The sequence below is a fragment of the Haliotis rufescens genome, unplaced genomic scaffold, assembly GCF_023055435.1.
Source record: "Haliotis rufescens isolate VD_foot unplaced genomic scaffold, xgHalRufe1.0.p SCAF_19, whole genome shotgun sequence".
NCBI lineage: Eukaryota > Metazoa > Mollusca > Gastropoda > Lepetellida > Haliotidae > Haliotis > Haliotis rufescens.
Window position 1 is genome coordinate 25,265,639 of NW_025963879.1, and position 23,102 is coordinate 25,288,740.

At 40.7% G+C, this 23,102-nt stretch overlaps 1 protein-coding gene across 4 annotated transcripts in view; it reads right to left on the reverse strand.

Moving 5' to 3' along the window:
* Nucleotides 1–13,434: 13,434 nt before the first annotated feature.
* Nucleotides 13,435–23,102, reverse strand: part of LOC124143279 (oxidative stress-induced growth inhibitor 2-like) — a 29,336-nt gene continuing 19,668 nt past the window's right edge. For all 4 annotated transcript variants that reach the window (XM_046512193.2, XM_046512195.2, XM_046512192.2 and 1 more), the window contains 3 exons: nucleotides 18,335–18,468; nucleotides 17,541–17,732; nucleotides 13,435–16,555 (listed from right to left, as the gene is read on the reverse strand). In XM_046512193.2, the coding sequence (XP_046368149.1) occupies nucleotides 15,449–16,555; nucleotides 17,541–17,732; nucleotides 18,335–18,468 (1,433 nt within the window). In that variant the 3' untranslated portion in view covers nucleotides 13,435–15,448. The remainder of the gene's footprint in view (nucleotides 16,556–17,540; nucleotides 17,733–18,334; nucleotides 18,469–23,102) is intronic.

Genomic DNA, 23,102 nt, shown 5'->3' on the forward strand with positions numbered 1-23,102 from the left:
TTCCTAAGTTTGATATTCATCATAACATCACAAGATGCTAACACAATAACCACGCTTCATCAATCCGCTACGTACGTACAAGCAAGGGGTCGTCAAATGCTATACGTCATCTAGCGCTGCGCTCAACAGCAAACAATAAAGGCGTGATTATAGGACTGCTTCTATGACTATTGGATATCGCAATTTGATGTCATAAGCAATAATGCGAACTCACCAAGACCGGAGGCGCCTAGCATGGATTTAACACAGTGAGTGAGTGAGTGAGCTATCTTGAACAGTATTTCCGTTACAGCACGTGGTATTAGCTTGTCGTGGGAGCAAGTCTGAAGGAACGGTCGTAGACCACTTTTATGTCGAACGCGAGCATGGTTTTGATGTTGTGAAATACAATGCTCATTATCAGGGCCAATCTATGATACGATACATCTGCGCATCCTGGCACGGCCAAGGGATGCAACTCTAAGCCGTCGCAGCAGACCACTGAGTCAGCCGTGTCTCCATTACGAACTGCTGGGAAAAGAAAGTACTTTGTATTGACAGCCATGTTTGATGGTGGCTGAAAATGGAACAAACAAGGAATGGCTATTTAGGTGTCATTTTGGATATCACATGCATCATATCAATGAGTATATCACAACTGGTCACGTGCACATGACGTCTCAAGGAACATGTGGATCGCAATACCGTGACTGTTTACAATTGTCTACTTTCTTTTGCCCGACAGTTTATTTCAAGGTTGATGCTGCTACCAATCCTCTTGAGTGAGTGAGTGAGTGAGTATGGTTTAAGGCCGCTTTTAGCAATATTCCAGCAATATCACGGCGGGAGACACCAGAAATGGGCTTCACACATTGTACCCATGTCGGGAATCGAACCCGGGTCTTCGGCGTGACGAGCGAACGCTTTAACCACTAGGCTACCCGACCGCCCCTTTTAGGCCGCTTTTAGCAATATTCCAGCGATATCACGGCGGGTTTCACACATTGTACCCATGTGGGGAATCGAACACGGGTCTTCGGCGTGACGAGCGAACGCTTTAACCACTAGGCTACCCCCTCTTGAGGAAAGGTTATGTGTCACGTACCTATTGTCAATCAAAAAGTAGAAGAAATCTTTTTGAAGATTACATCCGTGTTTTGTTTGTTTATTTATTATTCAATACTTAACAGGAACACCGTATGTTCCTCCAGATGGTCGTAATTACTGTGACACATGATGTGATACCATCGATACATCCGGGAACACCGTATGTTCCTCCAGATGGTCGCACGTACTGTGACATATGATGTGATACCATCGATACAACCAGGAACAGGAACACCGTATGTTCCTCCAGATGGTCGCACGTACTGTGACATATGATGTGATACCATCGATACAACCAGGAACACCGTATGTTCCTCCAGACGGTCGCACGTACTGTGACATATGATGTGATACCATCGATACAACCAGGAACAGGAACACCGTATGTTCCTCCAGATGGTCGCACGTACTGTGACATATGATGTGATACCATCGATACAACCAGGAACAGGAACACCGTATGTTCCTCCAGATGGTCGCACGTACTGTGACATATGATGTGATACCATCGATACAACCTGGAACAGGAACACCGTATGTTCCTCCAGATGGTCGCACGTACTGTGACATATGATGTGATACCATCGATACAACCAGGAACACCGTATGTTCCTCCAGATGGTCGCACGTACTGTGACATATGATGTGATACCATCGATACAACCAGGAACAGGAACACCGTATGTTCCTCCAGATGGTCGCACGTACTGTGACATATGATGTGATACCATCGATACAACCAGGAACACCGTATGTTCCTCCAGACGGTCGCACGTACTGTGACATATGATGTGATACCATCGATACAACCAGGAACAGGAACACCGTATGTTCCTCCAGATGGTCGCACGTACTGTGACATATGATGTGATACCATCGATACAACCAGGAACACCGTATGTTCCTCCAGACGGTCGCACGTACTGTGACATATGATGTGATACCATCGATACAACCAGGAACAGGAACACCGTATGTTCCTCCAGATGGTCGCACGTACTGTGACATATGATGTGATACCATCGATACAACCAGGAACACCGTATGTTCCTCCAGACGGTCGCACGTACTGTGACATATGATGTGATACCATCGATACAACCAGGAACAGGAACACCGTATGTTCCTGCAGATGGTCGCACGTACTGTGATATATGATGTGATACCATCGATACAACCAGGAACACCGTATGTTCCTCCAGATGGTCGCACGTACTGTGACATATGATGTGATACCATCGATACAACCAGGAACAAGAACACCGTATGTTCCTCCAGACGGTCACACGTACTGTGACATATGATGTGATACCATCGATACATCCAGGAACAAGAACACCGTATGTTCCTCCAGACGGTCACACGTACTGTGACATATGATGTGATACCATCGATACATCCAGGAACAAGAACACCGTATGTTCCTCCAGATGGTCGCACGTACTGTGACACATGATGTGATACGGAGAACCAGAGAAAGCAATGGACGTGTAGCAGGGCATGGAGTCGTCCCACAGATGACATCCTTACCTTGTCAGCTTGCTGACGGGGTTAACCTCTTTGGTCATGTGGACAAGGCGTCCTACCTCGGATCAGAAGGTCCGTGGTTCGAATCCCATCACGGGACTCGGAAATTTTATGGCCGCTACAGACACATGGGAAAGACTACATCATTCAAGAAGTTTCGAAGGTGACAGTTCAAGAAGCTGAGGGCGCTCTGATCTGATCTGACTCGCGACTTAGCTACTTGCACAATGCGGATGCATTCGTGACCAACGCGCCCCATTCCGGGACAAGCCGAATAGCGGGTTACGGAAAGGGGCGAGTAGTGACGAATGAAGCCGAGTGTAGCCTTGTTGTAGGTTACGGAAACATGCGAGTGGTGACGAAGGAGTGCGGACGGGATACCTATCTGAAAACACTGACTACTTGCCACCTAGCTAAAGAAACGGAGTACGTTTCACACTTGTGACATTCGACAGTGACAAATGCTGGACATTCGTGCACTGACTCATGACATTGCTTGGTGCTGCCACGTATTTGACCCATTGACCCATTGTACTGCCTCTTATGATTGTTAATTTAATCCAGTGTTTCAATAGCATTTGTTTATTATTCATTGCACTTGTGTGGTGATATACTGATTTCACAGTTACGTTTTGTACGAGCCGATTTCTTGGTTAACCTTCGCGTTCAACTCGTAACAACAGCATGTCTGTGAGCTTCGTCACCATCGACCACAACGTCCTTATACCTCGTGTTGTCAAGACATGGATGTAAACGGCAGAAGTGACATTGTTAATATGGCGGCAATGGCGGCCCTCTTGCAAATCGGAACTCACTGTTATTTTTTAAGACGCTGTTATTTGGATGATATTCTCGGATCACACATTGCAGCATTGTCATTTTATTTATTTTTGTCTGTTGTTTAACGTCCAGCAATGTTCCAGCTGTATAACGGCCGTCTGGAAATAATCAAACCTTGTGACATGCATGGATAGCTAATTTCTTCCAATCCGGATCTACACCGGGTTATTATGAGGAAGTAACTGAAATGGGAAATGTAATACGATTAAGCACACCGCATGCTTGCCTCCTTCCTGTATATCAAATGCCATTACAATACAGCAACACACAGACAAACCTGGAAGTATGTGCGATTCAGCCAATCAGAGCGACGTATTTCGACGTGTTGGTACATCTGAGGACATTTTGAATGCGCACGGAAGTTCAAATAACCCAAATGGAACCAACCGTCCCTTTTTAAAAAAAATAAAAAATCCTGGATCCACCCTGACATTTGTCGCCAATTTCCGTTTTGTAAATTCGCATGGATTGTATTACACAGATGGTTGTTGAAGTGTCTAAGACGAACTGTGTTGCAGACTCGTTCCCTGGGTATGCTGTGTTGGCTATCATTGTACATACTACCAGACATGCTATCATTGTACATCTACCAGACATGTTATCATTGTACATCTACCAGACATGTTATCATTGTACATCTAACAGACATGATTTCATTATACATCTCCCAGACATGCTATCATTGTACATCTACCAGACATGTTATCATTGTACATCTACTAGACATACTACCATTGTACATCTCCCAGACATGTTATCATTGTACATCTACCAGACATGCTATCATTGTACATCTCCCAGACATGTTATCATTGTACATCTACCAGACATGCTATCATTGTACATCTACCAGACATGTTATCATTGTACATCTACCAGACACGTTATCATTGTACATCTACCAGACATGTTATCATTGAACATCTACCAGACATGTTATCATTGTACATCTACCAGACATGCTATCATTGTACATCTACCAGACATGCTATCATTGTACATCTACCAGACATGTTATCATTGTACATCTACCAGACATGTTATCATTGAACATCTACCAGACATGTTATCATTGTACATCTACCAGACATACTATCATTGTACATCTACCAGACATGCTATCATTGTACATCTACCAGACTTGCTATCATTGTACATCTACCAGACATACTATCATTGTACATCTACCAGACATGTTATCATTGTACATCTACCAGACATGTTATCATTGTACATCTACCAGACTTGCTATCATTGTACATCTACCAGATATGCTATCATTGTACATCTACCAGATATGCTATCATTGTACATCTACCAGACATGTAAGCATTGTACATCTACCAGACTTGCTATCATTGTACATCTACCAGATATGCTATCATTGTATATCTACCAGACATGCTATCATTGTACATCTACCAGACATGCTATCATTGTACATCTACCAGACATGTTATCATTGTACATGCAACCAGACATGCTATCATTGTACATATACTATTCATTTGAAAAAGGACAAACTACGATTGATTATGTATGAATGCGGTAACGTATTGGCCGTCACCACTCACATTCTGTAAACTGTTATTTGATGCACACAGTGGCCTGTGGCCTTCGTACCAAATGAAGTATATTAATTAATTGACTCAATCGACAAAAACACAATTTCAGTGTCGCCGCAGTGAAATTATGTGGGAAAAAAATAGAAAAAAACTTGAAGAATCTCCCATTGCATTTCAGCATATGTTTCGTGGCTTAAAAGGCGTGACGGTTTGTGACGGACGGACGACAGACAACGCACTATGACACAAGCTCACGGCAACTTATACTCCATGTCAGTACAAATGGATCTAACCCAACTCGGACGGAAATCATAGACATATTTGGTGCACTCACCTGAATCTGTCTATTCATAACTTCGTCCAAGCTGTTGCCCCGAATACCAGTTTGTTAAATTATATTTTTTTGCATGTGGAGCAAACTGGTAATTCAGTATAAATAAAATACATATATCATTGCTTTCTGACAGGTGTTTCGAGCTGGCGGCGACTTGTGGTGTTCACGAAGAGTGTTTAGTTGGGGACGTCAGAGTTTGATTTGCCGCTGTAAATGCGTTGGCTTAACACTGCTTTGAACAGACTGTACATATTATACAAAACTATTTTGACTATAAACTACACTGTATTATGTGGACTGTATATGCTGTAATGTGCTGGGCAGATTATATGTATTGTACTGTTCCATATGGACTATGTACAGCCACACACACACTTATCATTCTGCTCTGGAATTCTGATGTAATGTTAGGGAGTGAATATTCTTTTACACCACACTCAGCAATATTCCATCTATATTCTTGTTGTTAAAAGCCAATAGAGTGCCCTTTTAACTTGACTTTTGCATTCTTAAATTTGAGCCGAAATTACTGCGAAAACTATATTGAAACAGCTTGTACACTGGCATTTATGGTTGAAAAGGGACAAGGGGAGGTGTTTGTCCATGACAAGGAGTGAGTGAGTTTGGTTAACACTGCTTTGAACAGTATTTCAGATATATCACGACGTGTCAGATTGATGTGAGGGGAAAGCCGGAAATGATGCATGGTAGAATATGTTGTCATTTGGTACCAAATTAATGTCATTCTTGGATTTGTTTGTTTGTTGTTAAAAGTCGCACTCAGCAATATTTAAGCTATATGACAGCGGTCTGTAAATTATCGAATGTGGACCAGATAATCCAGTGATTGACATCATGAGTATATATCTACGCATTTGGGACACAGTGACATCAACCAAACAGACCGCCTCCGTGGGTTCGCCTCCAGGGTTCGATCCCGGGCCGCGTCATACAAAAAGACGTTAAAAGATTGTACTTGTTGTTACCCTGTCTGGCGCTCGGCATTAAGGGGCTAAAACAAGGACCGGTCGGCTCGGAGTCAGTATACTGTGTCTGAGTGGGGTATTCATGTTAAACTGCGGCATGGTATCTCAGTGAGCTAGCACTATAAATCGGCATCAGTCCGGACTAGTACAAGCAGCCACACACACACATACACGTGCATGCACGTCGCTATATAAGTGCAATAATCTTGGACGCGACGTTAAACCCAATTTCACCTCACCTCAACCAAACACCCGATCGCTTTAGTCGCCCCTTACAATCATGGGTTGCTGAAGACCATTTCTAACCCACGTGTCTTCACGGGTTGTCATTCTCTGAAGCACCCAATGCAGCAACGATCAAATTGATAACCCAAACGTAACGATACGGGACTATGGGATTATCATGACGAGGCCTGTGGAAGTGTGTGCGTGTGGGTTCTCGGTTGAAATGTAGTCAGTATAGTACAGTATCGTTTATATATAGATAATAAGAGTACTGTAGTGTATATATAGTCAATAGAGTACAGCGGGGTTGATATAGTCAGTATAGTACAGTATCGTTTATATATAGATAATAAGAGTACTGTAGTGTATATATAGTCAATAGAGTACAGCAGGGTTGATACAGTCAGTATAGTACAGTATCGTTTATATATAGATAATAAGAGTACTGTAGTGTATATATAGTCAATAGAGTACAGTAGGGTTGATATAGTCAATATAGTACAGTATAGTTTATATATAGATAATAAAAGTACTGTAGTGTATATATAGTCAATAGAGTACAGTAGGGTTGATATAGTCAATATAGTACAGTATCGTTTATATATAGATAATAAGAGTACTGTAGTGTATATATAGTCAATATAGTACAGTAGGGTTGATATAGTACAGTATAGTACAGTATCGTTTATATATAGATAATAAAAGTACTGTAGTGTATATATAGTCATTATAGTACAGTAGGGTTGATATAGTCAATATAGTACAGTATAGTTTATGCAGTACAGTATCGTTTATATGTAGTCAATAGGAGTACTGTAGTGTATATGTAGTCATTATAGTACAGTAGGGTTGATATAGTCAATATAGTACAGTATCGTTTATATATAGATAATAAGAGTACTGTAGTGTTTATATAGCACAGCACTATATTGACTATATATAAACTATACTAGTTTCTGTATAGTCAATATTGTACAGTATAGTTTGTACATAGTCCTTTACAGAATAGTTGATAGTCAATATAGTATAGTTTATATATAGTCAATAAGAGTACTGTAGTGTATATATAGTCAATATAGTACAGTAGGGTTGATATAGTCAATATAGTACAGTGTAGTGTATATATAGTCATTATAGTACAGTAGGGTTGATATAGTCATTATAGTACAGTATAGTTTATATATAGATAAATGTGTGAAGCCCATTTCTGGTGTCCCCCACCGTGATATTGCTGGAATATTGCTAAAAGCGGCGTAAAACCATACTCACTCACTCACTCACTCCATAGGCCTTTCAAAGACTAGTAGAGTATAGTTTATATAAAGTCAATGGATTACTGTTTAATACATACAGTATGGTGTATATACAGTCCGTCTAGTACAGTGTGATATACAGAGAGTATATAGATGCTGTTTATACAGTATAGTATCACATATTCAGTATAGTGGTTTGCTATAGAAAGTTCATATGGATCAGTATATGCATAGAATACTAAACCAGCTCCTGCATGTTGTACTGATTTAATGAAACAAGTTTTATTTATTACTTGCCGTTAAAACCTTTTTAAAAATTTCACTGCAGTGTCTAAAATAGCACCAGACATAAATGCTATGCACAGCATAATCTGATTGAGTTTAACAGAAAAATACTTCAAACACATTTAAAGTTGACAGTATTAACTCAATACCATATGTGATGTCAGCCTAGCAACAGGGTTGCTGGGGTCATCAGTGTACACAGCCTCCTCTCAGTGATCTGGTGTGAGTGAATTTGGTTTTATGCCGCTTTTAGCAATATTCCAGCAATATCACAGGGGGGGGGGGGGGACACCAGGAATGGGCTTCACACATTGTACCTATGTCGGGAATCGAACCCGGGTCTACGGCGTGACAAGCGAATGCTTTAACCACTAGGCTACCCAACCGCCCCTCTCAGTGATCTATCATCTCCACACGCAATGTCATTGAATAAGCCCAGGGATGTTGGGAGTTTTCAAAATTTCCTAGTGTCTAGTTCCAGCAGTACATTAGCATGGGCTTTTGTCCTAAACAGTGTACTCCCAGCGAATTGTTATAAAACAGTGGTATCTTCAACAGGCCAGTAATAAATAGTTATAGTGTCCACAAATGATAGTACAACATAATGTACCATATTCGAGGTTATAAGCGCCCAGGGCGCTCTCAAAATTAGAAATAGGGGGCTGTTATTAGAATGTATTTTTGGTGATAAAAAAAAACAGAGTTGAAAGATCGTAAATTTCGTGGTTTATGCTGACAAATTGAGTTGATACAAAAGAAAAGTCTGGAGTATTATACACGAATAATTAAGTCTTGTGTACATTTATCCATCGGAAGGGGTGCTAATTGGGATTGTTCTAATTGGTTGCTTATTATGGGGAATACGGTATATGATTTATATACATACAGTACAGCTGATCAGCAACAGACAGCTGTCAGCCCTAGTTGTTTAACAGATATCAAATTCTGCTCTGGTATGACTGCGAAGCTGATCAAACAGCAGTCAGCACTATTACAGCAATATCATGGCAAGCTGTAAATTCCCCATCTGGAGGAGATAAGACTGATGGAAATAGTCTGTTCAGTGGGCCATGAAGCTGAAGCAAGAGACATCAGCCAGATAACCAAGTTCTCCTGCATCAATCCTAATGACATATTTTGGCACCGGGGACCATTCTGCTCTGGAATTCTGATGTAATGCTAGGGAGTGAATATTCTTTTACACCACACTCAGCAATATTCCATCTATATTCTTGTTGTTAAAAGCCAATAGAGTGCCCTTTTAACTTGACTTTTGCATTCTTAAATTTGAGCCGAAGTTACTACGAAAACTATATTGAAAAACTAATCCAATAATGCAGCTTGTACACTGGCATTTATGGTTGAAAAGGGACAAGGGGAGGTGTTTGTCCATGACAAGGAGTGAGTGAGTTTTGTTAACGCCACTTTTAACAGTATTCCAGTTATATCACAGCGTGTCAGAATAATGTGGGAGGAAAGCCCGAGGTGATGCAGGTCTCGGATGTTTTACCACTTCGGTGAAACCCACGAGCACGGGTATGGTGCTGACAAACCTAGAAACATAATCATGCGAACCGGGATTCAAAGCCAGTCATAAGTTTCTGTGTGCCCAAAGGATGCAACTCTGCACAGCGAATCTTGGCGCCTTTGACGACTGAGCCACCCGTTCCCCCTCCACAACAAGGAGCAACAATATTGCACTTATACTGCAACGTACATGAACCTGTGTTTGCCCACTCACCCATGCAACTTTTGAACATGGATTCCCACTCAGACACAGTATACTCAATCTGAGCTGACCAGTCCTTGTTTTAGCCCCTGAATGTAGAGAGCCAGGCAGGGTAACAAAAAGGACCATCTTTTTAAGGAGATCCAACCACCAACCTTCCACTCTCCAGGCAGATGATCTATCCACTAGCCCACTGTTAGGATAAACAGAATAGATTCATAAAAAACAAGAGACAAAATGAAGAAATATTATTTATTGCCTATTGGGTTTACAAAATGCATTAAAAACATGATATCAAAGAGATCTAAATAAATATAGTTCCACTGTATACACAAGTAGTAAAAGTGAGCTGTAAATACCGTCTCCCATCCAACTACTGATCCTAATTACCGGTATTATGACAGGTAGCACTCAAACAGATTATCCCAGGCGTCTGTTACAATGAACTGATGCCCAAATAGTGTTTTCTTTGAAACAAATCAACAATATATTTATTTCAGTCACTCTTTCTAGGACTAGTGAGTGAGTGAGTTTGGTTAACGCTGCTTTTACCAGTATTCCAGTTATATCGCGGCGTGTCAGCTTAATGTGGGAGGAAAGCCCGAAGTGATGCAGGTCTCAGACGTTTACCACTTCGGTGAAACCCACGAGCACGGGTATGGTGCTGACAAACCTAGAAACATAATCGGGCCGAACCGGGATTCGAACCAACAATCATAGGTTTCTGGCGTGCCCATGGGACGCAACTCTGCACAGCGAATCGCGGCGCCTTAGACGACTGGGCCACCCCTTTCTGGGACTAAAGTCAGCAAGCCAGATCTATGAAACCTACCTGGAGCTTGCGGCCTGACACTGCAGACAAACAAGCAGTAAGTAATAATGTACAGCCTCAGGTCCCAACAAACACACTACATGTTCCATGGGTAGACTGCCTCTCAAAGGATTTACTTACTCTAAGTAGTGTGGGTGTGGTAGGGTGGTAGGTGTCTGGCGAGGAGTATCAGTTGATCACACAAGAGTAACACTTATCAGCAAACCTCTCTGTTTTTTAAGTTTGTTTAACAACTAGTTGTAGGCGTATTGGAGGGAAGAGTGAGCAAAGACAAGGGGAATGTGAGGACAAGATGATTGACGCTGTGATGATTGACAGTGACGATTGACACTGTTATGATTGACAGTGACAGTTGACAATGACAATAGACACTGTTACGATTGACAGTAATGATTGATAGTGACAATAGACACTGTTATGATTGACAGTGACAATTGACAATGACAATAGACACTGTTACGATTGACAGTGACAATAGACACTGTTTCGATTGAGTGATGATTGATAGTGACAATAGACACTGTTACGATTGACAGTGACAATGTTACAATTGACAGTAATGATTGATAGTGACAATAGACACTGTTACGATTGACAGTGACAATAGACACTGTTATGATTGACAGTGATGATTGATAGTGACAATAGACACTGTCATGATTGACAGTGACAATAGACACTGTTATGATTGATAGTGATGATTGATAGTGACAATAGACACTGTTACGATTGACAGTGACAATTGACAATGACAATAGACACTGTTATGATTGTCACTGACAATTGACGGTGACAATTGACACCTATGATAGACAGTGATGATTGACAATGACAATGTTATGATTGACACTTATGATTGACAGTGACGATTGACACAAGGATGATTGCAAGTAAAGATGCATAACAAGGATTTCAACAAGAAACTGGACCTGTGGAAGTACGCCACCTTGACTGTGGCTGTTCCACTCAGTGAGAACCATGACAATGTTTGGATTCAAAGGTAATAGTTTTGTCATCCTTCCTTCAATGCCTACAGAACTAACCTATCTTACATCCTCCAGCAACAACCGACAATGGGGGAATGCCGTACACGGCAGGACACACTTCTCCTCCTTGAAAGGCATATTATCTTACCAGGATACTCAAAACTGATTGTCACATCAAGTGTATAGTAAACTTTTAGTTACATCAGTACGCGCAATTATAGTCATGGTGAATGTAGTCGTCCGTCAATGCCTGTATCAATAGATATGTACCTGCATTTATTAGATTAGTCAGTGTGATAAATCATGCAGGAAACAGCGCTGTACAGAAAATATATCACAAAAAAACAAACTATCTGGAGTGATATTCATCAGTAGCACGAAAGGTTCAGAAATAATAACTTTCTGGGTGTAAATTCTTTTCAAAAGAGTGAGTGAGTATGGATTTACGCTATTTTTAGCAATATTCCAGCAATATCACGGCCGGGGGACACCAGAAATTGGCTTCACACATTGTAGCCACATCGGAATCGAACCCGGAATCTTAATAATCATGCCATTAACGTCAGAAGTATAAATCGAATATCTATCACTAAGATAAGTCTGCCAAATGGCAGATGCTGTGTCATGTCAGACCTTCATTGGTTTGGCTGACAAGCTCACAGCAACTATTATTATTTCCTTCGTGTTGCCGCTATGATTGTGTTCTGCAGACTGGTGCTAGATACTATTTGTTACGATTGTGTTGCCGCAAGAGTAAAGCAGTTGGCATTACATGGTATCCATCTGCCACTGCACTGAGATCAAAGATGGGATTGAGCAAAGAAAGCTATATAATGCCATAGTTAGATTACTGGAAGAGTGAGCGAGTGATTTTTGGTCTAAAACCTCTTTGGCCAGTGTATCAGTTCAATAATGGACGTCAGCTTGATGTGGCCTAACACCTGCAGATCCAAAGATCCTGCCCTTGGTGATGTATTAAAGACCATGTTCAACAAATATCCCCATTAATCATAAAAGCATCCCAACCCTCTAACCCCATTCTAAAAATCTGGATCTGTGCTTGTAAAATGATGCAGACAAGCCAAGTAACAATCTGGACAAATCTGGTATTGACCCAGGGGTCCAGAAACTGTCATATGCGCCAGACATGTCCGATTGGGAATCTCAAACGTCCGGTTTAAAATATTGCTTACCGGACATTTAAATTTTTCTGTCCGGACATTTTTAAAAGTATTGTCCGGACATTCTTAAATTTTGACCGGACATGATCAACAGCTAGGACTGAGCAGTTTCTGTCTGCAGTTGTAACACAATGAAGATTATCTACACTGACAAGCTTTGTTTGTTTTGATTGCTGTAAATACATCGTACCTACATGATAGTCCAAGCGGACAAATCACTGTAATAGGCAATAAGTATTCAGATATATAGAACAATTAACAGTCTGGAGACATTAGTGGATTCACACAGGTAACAATTACCTGTCCAGGGACACTAGTGGATTCACACAGGTAACAATTACCTGTCCAGGGCCATTAGTGGATTCACACAGGTAACAATTACCTGTCCAGGTACACTAGTGGATTCACACAGATAACAATTACCTGTCCAAGGCCATTAGTGGATTCACACAGGTAACAAGGCTGCTGAAGTAGTCAAGTTTCTGGGACTGACAACACATCAAACACACAAAGTTTGGAGAAATCGGTTCAGGAATCACAATGCTTACCACGCAATGAAGAGGATAACATATCTTTTTCATTTTACCCTTTTTTTCATTGGTCCCAGTGACAGCAGTCCCCAAACAAGGCCTTGACATCATGCACTATTGGCCAGGAGATAAACAAGCCTGAGCTTCATACAGAGTGCACACTGACGTCACTCCTTAAGATATAAGGGCCTTTACAACTGGGGTCCCAGGACATCCAGATGTCCATGTTATCAGTCAGTAGGCTGTAGTAGACTGACATATGCATGACAACTGCAGAAACACATCCTCTGAGATTTTCAGTCACCATCTGATCTTTCGGAAGACATGATACAAAAGGTGTGTGAGGATAAAGGTGTCGTCCAAAAACAGTTTATCCTACCTAGACAAGAACAGTACATGTTCCTGAAAAACTCTGATTCTGCTCATTGCTTTCAATCTTTACATCATTTCAAATCAAATCAGATCAATCCTTCTAAGGCTCTGTACTCAGTGACTAGCTTCGATGCAACCAAATTCTATTGTAAGGTGCTAACAATTAACAATGAAGTTGCCTATAGCACCTTCTCAAAGCTAACGTCGAAACCCGATGATGACCATAATTTCAACCCACTTTTCTATTACTAATGCCCCTATGATAAGACACTTTGTTGTCTTGACAAGGTAACAATCTTACTAATATTCACTAATATGAATCTGAAATCAGATGTTCTTTATTATGTTTAATTAAGGACCTTCAGTTGGTTCCATTATTTTACACTGGTTACAAGGAAAGAACATTGAAACAAACCAATTCAGTTGAATAAATGAATTAAATGCTTTAATCACTGACACACAAATAGGGATATAACTCAACTTTCCCAACGTATCACATGACATTAAGTACTCAGAACATTGACTTCCTATCCGACATACTGTTATTTCAACAGATTCATCACCACAAACAGTAGTTACTGAAACGTAACCATGCCAACTGTTTTCAACAAAGAGGTAAACGACAACAGACTGCGCCATCTGTCACCGTGCAACCAGTGAGACGTCGGAGGGGGTGTCTATAGAATCCTAAAAAATTTATTTCAACAGAAGTTGAAAATTCGCATTCTCTTACAAATGGTAAAATCACATGTGTGAAAGACATGCTACATATCATCCATCAACAAATATTCTCTGACAATCTGAATGAACCAAATGATATTGGTGATATTCCAGAGTACAAACAGGAACATAAGAATTATATTATAAAAAAATATCGATGATGATGGTATGGCCAATGGCAGCAGTTTTTGGGGAAATATTTTCATTGAATACAAATTATTAGTTCTGTGACTCATGCCAATTTGTTCACTGGCAGAATATCTTATCTGCATTTTTATAAATTCACATGTGACAATTAGTCATATTTTCCCTATCGAGCATATACATAAGTTAATGTATATGACATGAACTACTTGTGAATGAACCAGGTCATTGATTTTGTATTACTTAGCAGCTGTCATTCAGGCACCAGGGTATTCTGTGACCCATAAGCAAGTATTCAAATTATTCTAAAGCAGAGAATATAAATGATTTATAATACACCTTTTTCATTCATCTTCATCCATCAATATATATGTTCAGGAGTAGTTGAAAATGTAAAATGTTCAGAAGACGTCGACTGACTCAGACAGTCTTTCTTCAAGTCCCTTTAACCAGATTTGTAGTTGACAAACATGAAGAAATCATTGATGTTGAAAATACATCGAATAATGGATATAAATGCAATAAACTAAAAAGTCTTCACATTACCATGATAACAGCAGGAGATTCCTAAAAAGGGTGTTTCAGTAACCATTTTGAAGAAGCCCTGAATTATCCATGCCATTTTCATCACACACATTAATGAACAAACTCGAACAAGTAATCATGAACAAACTCAAGCGAGTAATCATGTACAAACTCGAACGAGTAATCATGTACAAACTCGAACGAGTAATCATGTACAAACTCAAACGAGTAATCATGTACTAACATAGCATATTAGAAAAAAAGTGATAAAATGCAACAACATTATCCAGTCTGTTCTTTCTCTAAAAATGTAACAATCATTCCTTAATTACACACTTTCTGCTTTTCGCCATTTTCTTAAGTAGTTGACAATGCCAAGAGCTCCGCCGACGCCAAAACGAACAAAGTTGTCACTGACCAGAGGTCCTAGGGCAAAAAGTCCAGGTTCATAGACAGATTCGTATGTGAACGGGTTGATCTGAATTGGGTTGTGTTTACTGTCAATTTGCCAGTTCTGAACCACCCCCAAATGACGCCCACCATTTGGCAGAAATGACAAGTCCGACCTCGACCCAATCATGACAACAACCATTGAGGTTTCAAACGAGGAAATTGTGTCGCCTTGATCGGACTGTATCAGCACTTTCTTGTCATATTTAATTTCCACAACTTTGTGCTTGGAGTATGGCCTGTACAGTTCGGTTTCTGTTTTCCCTCGCATCATGGAGTGCACGCGGTGGTACTCAGGATACATGGACGATGGCAGCTTCCTGAAGATCAGAGACGGGTCATTGGGTCCGCGGCGGAACACATGAATTACCGGAATATTGTTCTCAGTTGCCATGAGAATAGTGTCCGCTGCACTCAGACCGGCACCAATCACCAACACAGGATCACACGATCCTATCAGCTCCCCCGACTTCATGATCTTCTCAAAGTCCGGTAGGGAGTGAACCACGTGGGGCAGGGTCTCGCCAGTAATTCCAAGACGGTTTGGAATGTCGTAAGTCCCGGTGGCCAGTATCACATAATGAGACACGAAGCAAAACTCCTCTCTTATTGTGTTGCCATTTTCAAAATCACCATCTTCAGCACTAAGTCGGTAGCCTCGAACCTCCCACAGGAAGCCATGATTCTTCTTGACGTTCTTACAACATGGTTCCACCTCCCCACTCTCGCTGTCGGCAAAGGTTCGAACCTGGAACACCTTCTGGACCGACGTCACAGTATGATAGTCATAGAAATGGCGTTGCAGACGCTTTTCCTTCACAAACTCGGAGTAATAATCTTTCACGTCTCCGACCGTGGCTCTCCCTGAGTGATTACCCATATGTAGAGATGAACACTTGCGGTTGGCCAGCCACTCTCGGAAGGGAACTGTGGGTAATTCCATCCAGTTGTTCTGACTCACCGTTTGCATGCTGCCATCCATTCGCTGAGGGATAAAAATAAACATTTTAATGATAATCATTTGGATACAATCAGAAATATTCTTGTTTTCTAGAGTTAATTCACAGAAAAAAAACCGAACTGTCATGGTAAGGAGTTCGTCAACAACTGGCTACTGCTTCGAGATTTTACATGTACCAGTACCTTCTGGAACTATGCCGCTCAAAATAAGTTAAGAACACCCAAAATTGGAAGGCTTGCAATACCCACCAGACATGACAGATTAACTAAAGTCATATGACAAAAATAGCTGTCCTTTAACTTGATTTTAGTTGTATGTTGGATGATGAGGGGTGACTATTGGTCTGGAAATCACTATTGTGATAACTATTGATATTGAAAGGAACTATTGGGATAACTATTGATATTGTAAGCAACTATTGCGATAAATATCGATAGTTTTCAGTGTATCATTTTAGATGGATTTTAGAGTTAAATTAAACCTTGGAACTGAAGTGATAACCATAACAACAAATAAAAGAAAAGTTTGAGAAATGACTGATTTGTGTTTCTTTACCCTAATAATTTAAGAAAAAGAAACTTCCACATTATCATGTGTAAATTAATACCACTCATGAGCAAAAGAAAAACAAATTTGAACAGCATTGCATATATTTTATTGAAACTGTAAAACTATGGTAAATAGTAAAAAACACGATCGAAACTATCGAGATTCCTAACTGAAATCAATACTATTGATCGGAAACCGATTTAACAATCGATTTATTGACTTTAATTGTTTACCAATAGCAATATATCGATATTTCGATTTATCGTGACACCCATACTATTGTGTTAGCCAAGTAGTCAATGCGCGTTTAAAGAATGGCCGGAGTTTGATTGCCAATATTAATAAAGCCTTTGAAACAAATTCTCCGTTGCCATGGTATTGATGCAAATGGCTGTTCTTTAACTTGATTTTAGTTCTATGTATTGATGAAGTTTGATAATTAAACCAAGTGCAAACGTACCTGCCATGATCCCCCTGCACGAGTCTTTCCTAGTACTACATGAGGTATTTCATACTGCTCTTCGTGCTTCCAGTCCAAAACAGTGGAGTTATCTGCCCCTAGATCTGCTTCAGGATGACTCAGGGCATCGAAGAGTAAGGCCACAGGGTTGGGGGATCGGCCCTCTAGACCCTCACATAAAAACTCCAGGTCCTGGAAACAGAGAATTATGGTAACACTGAATAATCAACTAGCACATGATTCCGTGATATTATATTGAAACCATAAACAAACAGAAAAAGGTCAGCCCACTAACAGCCTACTGTCTGCTGATTGGCTGAGAGTAAGGGTGGATCTAGCATTTATAAGGGAGGGATTCAAGATTTCAAAATCCCAAATCCTCTCTCAGTCAATATTACTGCCTACTACATACCACATTTGGGGATCATAGACTTGGCTGTTGTGCCCCGGATAAGGGGTGTTACACAGATGGTTGATTATAGACTGGGCTGTTGTGCGTGAATAAGGGGCATTACAAAGATGGTTGATCATAGACAGGGCTGTCGTGCCCTGGATAAGGGGCATTACAAAGATGGTTGATCATAGACTGGGCTGTCGTGCCCTGGATAAGGGGTGTTACACAGATGGTTGATCATAGATTGGGCTGTCGTGCCCCGGATAAGGGGTGTTACACATATAAGTTGACAACAGATGGGGCTGTGGTGTCCAAGACAAAGGGTGTTAACCAGATAGGTTGACAATAGACAGGGCTGTGTGCCCAAGACAAAGGGTGTTACATAGATGGCGGACTATACCTGTTCTACGAGGGAGATGTCCTTGGTATTCTGCAGCTTCTTGGTGAGGATGTCATTTGGATGAGTTGCACCGTTGAAGTAAGGCCGGTTCCCCGAGAGCATAAAGGACAAGCTGATGGCAGACGGTCCATTCCCTGAAAGAAACAAAACATCCGTCTTGGGGTGAAACGATTCATTGACCCATATTGACATTGCAATAAGTAAGCTGCAATCCCTTGCATTCATGAACGAGTCAGTCATACCAAGCCTTTTTATTCAAAAACCACACACTAAAAATTTCAGTTTTCTTGTTAATTCCAATAAACTCATCCACATGCATTAATCCTCTTTTTTACCCAACACATTCATTCTGACTTGCATTTTAAGTTTTCTTTCCCGCTGAGGCACATATCCCAACCTCTACTTTTGTTCCATTTGTACACAATGCCAATTTCTTAGCAGCCTATGTAATTTCAGCTTAAATGGGCAGAGAGAAAAAACCCAACAATGACTAAGCATGAAATGATGCAGAAACCTGAGTAAGACATGACTTGACAATTACCAAGTTGCATAACACACCAGGTACGGCCACAGCATTGCTAAGCATTGCAAGGAAACTAGAGCGATGTATATACCATGTACACAGCATTGCAAGGAAACTAGTGCAATGTATATACCATGTCCACAGCATTGCAAGGAAACTAGAGCAATGTATATACCATGTCCACAGCATTGCAAGGAAACCAGTGCAATGTATATACCATGTCCACAGCATTGCAAGGAAACTAGAGCAATGTATATACCATGTCCACAGCATTGCAAGGAAACTAGAGCAATGTATATACCATGTCCACAGCCTTGCAAGGAAACCAGTGCAATGTATATACCATGTCCACAGCATTGCAAGGAAACTAGAGCAATGTATATACCATGTACACAGCATTGCAAGGAAACTAGAGCAATGTATATACCATGTACACAGCATTGCAAGGAAACCAGTGCAATGTATATACCATGTACACAGCATTGCAAGGAAACTAGTGCAATGTATATACCATGTCCAGAGCATTGCAAGGAAACCAGTGCAATGTATATACCATGTACACAGCATTGCAAGGAAACTAGTGCAATGTATATACCATGTCCAGAGCATTGCAAGGAAACTAGAGCAATGTATATACCATGTCCACAGTATTGCAAGGAAACTAGAGCAATGTATATACCATGTACACAGCCTTGCAAGGAAACTAGTGCAATGTATATACCATGTCCACAGCATTGCAAGGAAGCGAGAGCAATGTATATACCATGTACACAGCCTTGCAAGGAAACCAGTGCAATGTATATACCATGTACACAGCATTGCAAGGAAACCAGTGCAATGTATATACCATGTCTACAGCATTTCAAGGAAACTAGTGCAATGTATATACCTGGTCCAGAGCATTGCAAGGAAACTAGAGCAATGTATATACCATGTCCACAGTATTGCAAGGAAACTAGAGCAATGTATATACCATGTACACAGCCTTGCAAGGGAACTAGTGCAATGTATATACCATGTCCAAAGCATTGCAAGGAAACCAGTGCAATGTATATACCATGTACACAGCCTTGCAAGGAAACCAGTGCAATGTATATACCATGTACACAGCCTTGCAAGGAAACTAGTGCAATGTATATACCATGTCCACAGCATTGCAAGGAAACCAGTGCAATGTATGTACCATGTCTACAGCATTGCAAGGAAACTAGTGCAATGTATATACCATGTACACAGCATTGCAAGGAAACTAGTGCAATGTATATACCATGTACACAGCCTTGCAAGGAAACTAGTGCGATGTATGTATCATGTCCACAGCATTGCAAGGAAACTAGAGCAATGTATATACCATGTACACAGCATTGCAAGGAAACTAGTGCGATGTATGTATCATGTACACAGCATAGCAAGGAAACGAGTGCAATGTATATACCATGTACACAGCCTTGCAAGGAAACTAGTGCAATGTATATACCATGTACACAGCATTGCAAGGAAACTAGAGCAATGTATATACCATGTACACAGCCTTGCAAGGTAACTAGTGCAATGTATATACCATGTACACAGCATTGCAAGGAAACCAGTGCAATGTATATACCATGTCTACAGCAGTGCAAGGAAACTAGTGCAATGTATATACCATGTCCAGAGCATTGCAAGGAAACTAGAGCAATGCATATACCATGTCCACAGTATTGCAAGGAAACTAGAGCAATGTATATACCATGTACACAGCCTTGCAAGGAAACTAGTGCAATGTATATACCATGTCCACAGCATTGCAAGGAAACGAGAGCAATGTATATACCATGTACACAGCCTTGCAAGGAAACCAGTGCAATGTATATACCATGTACACAGCATTGCAAGGAAACCAGTGCAATGTATGTACCATGTCCACAGCATTGCAAGGAAACTAGTGCAATGTATATACCATGTACACAGCATTGCAAGGAAACTAGTGCAATGTATATACCATGCACACAGCATTGCAAACTAGTGCAATGTATATACCATGTACACAGCATTGCAAGGAAACTAGAGCAATGTATATACCATGCACACAGCATTGCAAGGAAACTAGTGCAATGTATATACCATGTACACAGCATGCAAGGTAACTAGTGCAATGTATGTACCATGTCCAGAGCATTGCAAGGAAACTAGTGCAATGCATATACCATGTACACAGCATTGCAAACTAGTGCAATGTATATACCATGTACACAGCCTTGCAAGGAAACTAGTGCAATGTATATACCATGTACACAGCATTGCAAACTAGTGCAATGTATATACCATGTACACAGCCTTGCAAGGAAACTAGTGCAATGTATATACCATGTACACAGCATTGCAAGGAAACTAGTGTAATAATTATAATGCAAGGCACCAATTTTTTATATCAGTCTTGACAAGTATCTCTTAGATAATCAAGCAAACTGTCTTTCATGATGTAACGTCAGTAGTTTCTGAGGAAGGTTGTCCCCTTTGCAGACAGCCTGCACTAAGTTGAAAGCATGGAGCAAGGACCATAACTATGTAAAGAAATAATTTATGGCACCAATTATCAAACTTAGTCTTGACAAGTATCTTAGATACGCATGCTAACTGCCATTGCTGTAACTTCAGCATTTTTCTGAGAAAACTTGTCCCCAATGCACACACTATGCACGTAGTTGAAAAGCACAGAACAAGGGCCGTAACTCTGTAAAACATGAATTTCACACACACACACCTCTGCCCCACAAGATAAAAATAACACTGACTTCCATATAAGGCGGTCTTTCATTTATTTATTCCTATCTCATATGACTAAGCATATTTTTGTATAGCATTTTTCAACTACCCAGGCTGAATGAACAAGCAGCATTCTTGATGACTCAGTACAAACACACTTAAATGTACATCCAACCCTATAGATCCCCTGTGGTTTCTATCATGACAAAGGCCTATTTGATATGGCAGTTATTTCACCTGGCAGACCACACGTGTTGACTGTGGACACGTGCTACCAAACATACACTACAGCTGTAAAACATGGGTTCCACTAGGTGGGTTTTATCAATGCTGATGTCTTTTTATAAGTCAGGACCAGCTGACTGGTTAAGCGAAGCATTTCTTCTTATCTTATCAAATCCAGACATCATACTTGCCTTGTCATATTTCAGAACACTGCAAACAAACACATAATAATCATATGCTGATTACTGGCCCCAGCATGTAATTCTCTTTTCAGCTTTTTCAATGGGGTTTATTTTTACATGGACAAAGAAAGTTGGTACATTTAAATTTCTTCATTCTTATACTGCTGAGTCAGAATGACTTGCAGCGGCAGGATTACTCAGCATTCCACAGCCACTTGAAAGGTCGTTAAACACACATCTGTGTCAATCACACATCACCCATACCTTTGTCATGTAATTAAACACGTCTGTGTCAATCACATATCCCCAGTGCTTCCACACTGGTGATGGACGTCTCAAACTTTACTTCTCTAATATTGTAGTCTTTACACCATGGCAAGGTAACACTTTCTTCTATCATATTTATGGTTGGTTAGTGAAAAGAAAAGATAAAAAGATATTAAAAAAAAGAAGAGAAGAGATTTGCTGATCTCAAAGTTTTTTATTTGGCAGGTTTAGGTCAGTCCATTCAGTTTGGTAAATATTAATGCAAAATCTAGGATGTTTACAGGCATTTATCAACAATTCAAAACTGAGTTTCATTGGAACCAGGGAACCAAGGACCCTGAGAACCAGAGAACCAAGGCACCAGAGACCCAGGGAACTAAAGAACCAGAGAACCTAGGAACCAGAGACCCAGGGAACTAAAGAACCAGAGAAGCAGGGGACTAAGGAACCAGAGAACCTAGGAAACAGAGACCCGGGAACCAAGGAACCAGAGAACCTAGGAAACAGAGACCCGGGAACCAAGGAACCAGAGAGCCGGGGAACCAAAGAACCAGGAAGTCAAAGAGAACCTAGGAACCGGAGACCAAGGGAACTAAAGAACCAGAGAAGCAGGTGACCAAGGAACCAGAGAACCTAGGAACCAGGGAAGTAAAGAACCAGAGAACCAGGGTACCAAGGAACAAGTGAACCTAGAAAACAGAGACCCTGGGGACCAAGGAACCAGAGAGCCGTGGAACCAAAGAACCAGAGACCCAGGAAGTAAAAAACCAGAGAACCTAGGAACCAGAGAAACTAGGAACCAGAGAACTAGGGAGCCAAAGAACCA